Source organism: Carlito syrichta, unplaced genomic scaffold, assembly GCF_000164805.1.
Source record: "Carlito syrichta isolate Samal-C Ts95f unplaced genomic scaffold, Tarsius_syrichta-2.0.1 Scaffold315850, whole genome shotgun sequence".
In the NCBI taxonomy this organism is placed as follows: Eukaryota; Metazoa; Chordata; class Mammalia; order Primates; family Tarsiidae; genus Carlito; species Carlito syrichta.
Genome location: NW_007259946.1, coordinates 541809 through 543370, shown reverse-complemented (window position 1 = coordinate 543370; position 1562 = coordinate 541809). Strand labels below are relative to the sequence as shown.

Sequence of the window (1562 nt, the reverse complement as noted above, 5' to 3'; positions counted from 1 at the left end):
CAGGCATGCGCGAGCTCCCCCGGGCCTGCCCCGCACGCAGGGGTGGTCACCTGGCCCGCGGGCGGCCCGGGCCAGGAGGAATGTCCCGGAGAGGCAGCCGGCTCGCAGGAGTCGGTTCCGGCGTGTTCGAGTCACAGCTGCGAGCCCTCAGGGACACCGGCGGCAAGTCCCGGCTCGCAGAGACGCGAGCCAGGCCCGGGAGAGCGCGAGTCGCAGCGAGCCCGAGTGCGCGCCCAGGCGCGCGCCCCGCGACGGCGCCGGGGGAGAGGAGGCCGCCGCAGCCACTCAGAAGCACGGCCGTGGAGCCTCCCCACAACTTTAACTGTCAATCAGACTTAATGGGGTATTAAAAAAATGGGGGGGCCAAGGGGCCGCCCTCTCTCTCCGCGCCGAGGCTGCCCCGGGAGCGAATGAATCGGGCCGCGCAGACCAGGGCGTCCGATCCACGCGCGCCCCGCAGCCGGGCCCTCCCCAAGTTGGAAAGGACAGAAAGAAGGCAACAGGCGCTCCGAGCGGGGCGAGAGGGAGCCGGATCGAGCGGCGGCTCCCAGGCTCTGCCGGAGGAGCCGGGGGGCGGGGAGGGCGGGCGCCGGGAGAGCGAGCGCGCGCTCGGGCGAGCCCTGCACGGAGAGAAACTGACACCCGGACCCCCCGCTTCTCCTGCACGTTGCTGGCACTCAGATCGCGTTTAAGCAATTTCCTGAGCCCAAGATCAGCAATGAGTCGGGAGGCTTTCGCGGGCTGAGACTGCGAGCTCCAAGCACTTTTCTGCCCCCCCTTTTTCCCCCCCTGGAGAAGGGGTGGTGGAAGACGCGGGGGGGGGCGCTGCAATTTGGAAACTGCTTTTTTTTTTTTTTTTAATCTTGCACTTTGAAACCGCGGGACTGTAGCAGGGTGCGCGCGTGTGGTTGGTGTTTTGTGTTTTTTTTTTGTTGTTGGTTTTTTTTTTTTTTTCCTCCCTTCTCCTGCCTAAACTCCTCTGTCAGTCTGTAAACATTACCTGAGAATTCCCCAGCCGAAACGGCTGCCGGGGCAAGAAACTTCTTGTTAGAACTTTCCACCTCCGGCTTCCCCTCCACCTCTCCTACCGTCCCAACCTTCTGAGACGCGTTTTCTCCCCCAGAGACTTTATCTTTTTCCCGCCCCCCCTCACCCGGTGCTTTGCATCTGGGAAGAGGTGACTGCAGGTGGGACACCTCTCCCCTTACTCGGGTTATTTATTATTGTTCGGTTTTCTGTTTTGGTTTTTGCTTTTGCTTTTTTGTCGTCGTTGTGTTTTTTTTGTTTTGTTTTGTTTTGTTTTGAAATTTCTGTTTGGCTCGGACCGGGGAGTTTCGCCCCCCGCCCGGCTCCGCGGCGCGGAGGATGGTGTGGAAATGGCTGGGCGCGCTGGTGGTGTTCCCTCTGCAGATGATCTACCTGGTGGCGAAAGCGGCCGTCGGGCTGGTACTGCCCGCCAAGCTGCGGGACCTGTCGCGGGAGAACGTCCTCATCACCGGCGGCGGGAGAGGCATCGGGCGGCATCTCGCCCGCGAGTTCGCGGACCGCGGCGCCAGGAAGGT

The 1562-nt window shown here is 62.5% G+C and overlaps 1 protein-coding gene across 1 annotated transcript in view; it reads left to right on the top strand.

The window, feature by feature from the left end:
* The first annotated feature begins 1277 nt into the window (after window positions 1-1277).
* DHRS3 (dehydrogenase/reductase 3) overlaps window positions 1278-1562 on the top strand; it is a 47197-nt gene continuing 46912 nt past the window's right edge. Inside the window, exon 1 of the mRNA XM_008073460.2 lies at window positions 1278-1560. Within this exon, the coding sequence (XP_008071651.1) occupies window positions 1366-1560 (195 nt within the window). The 5' untranslated portion in view covers window positions 1278-1365. The remainder of the gene's footprint in view (window positions 1561-1562) is intronic.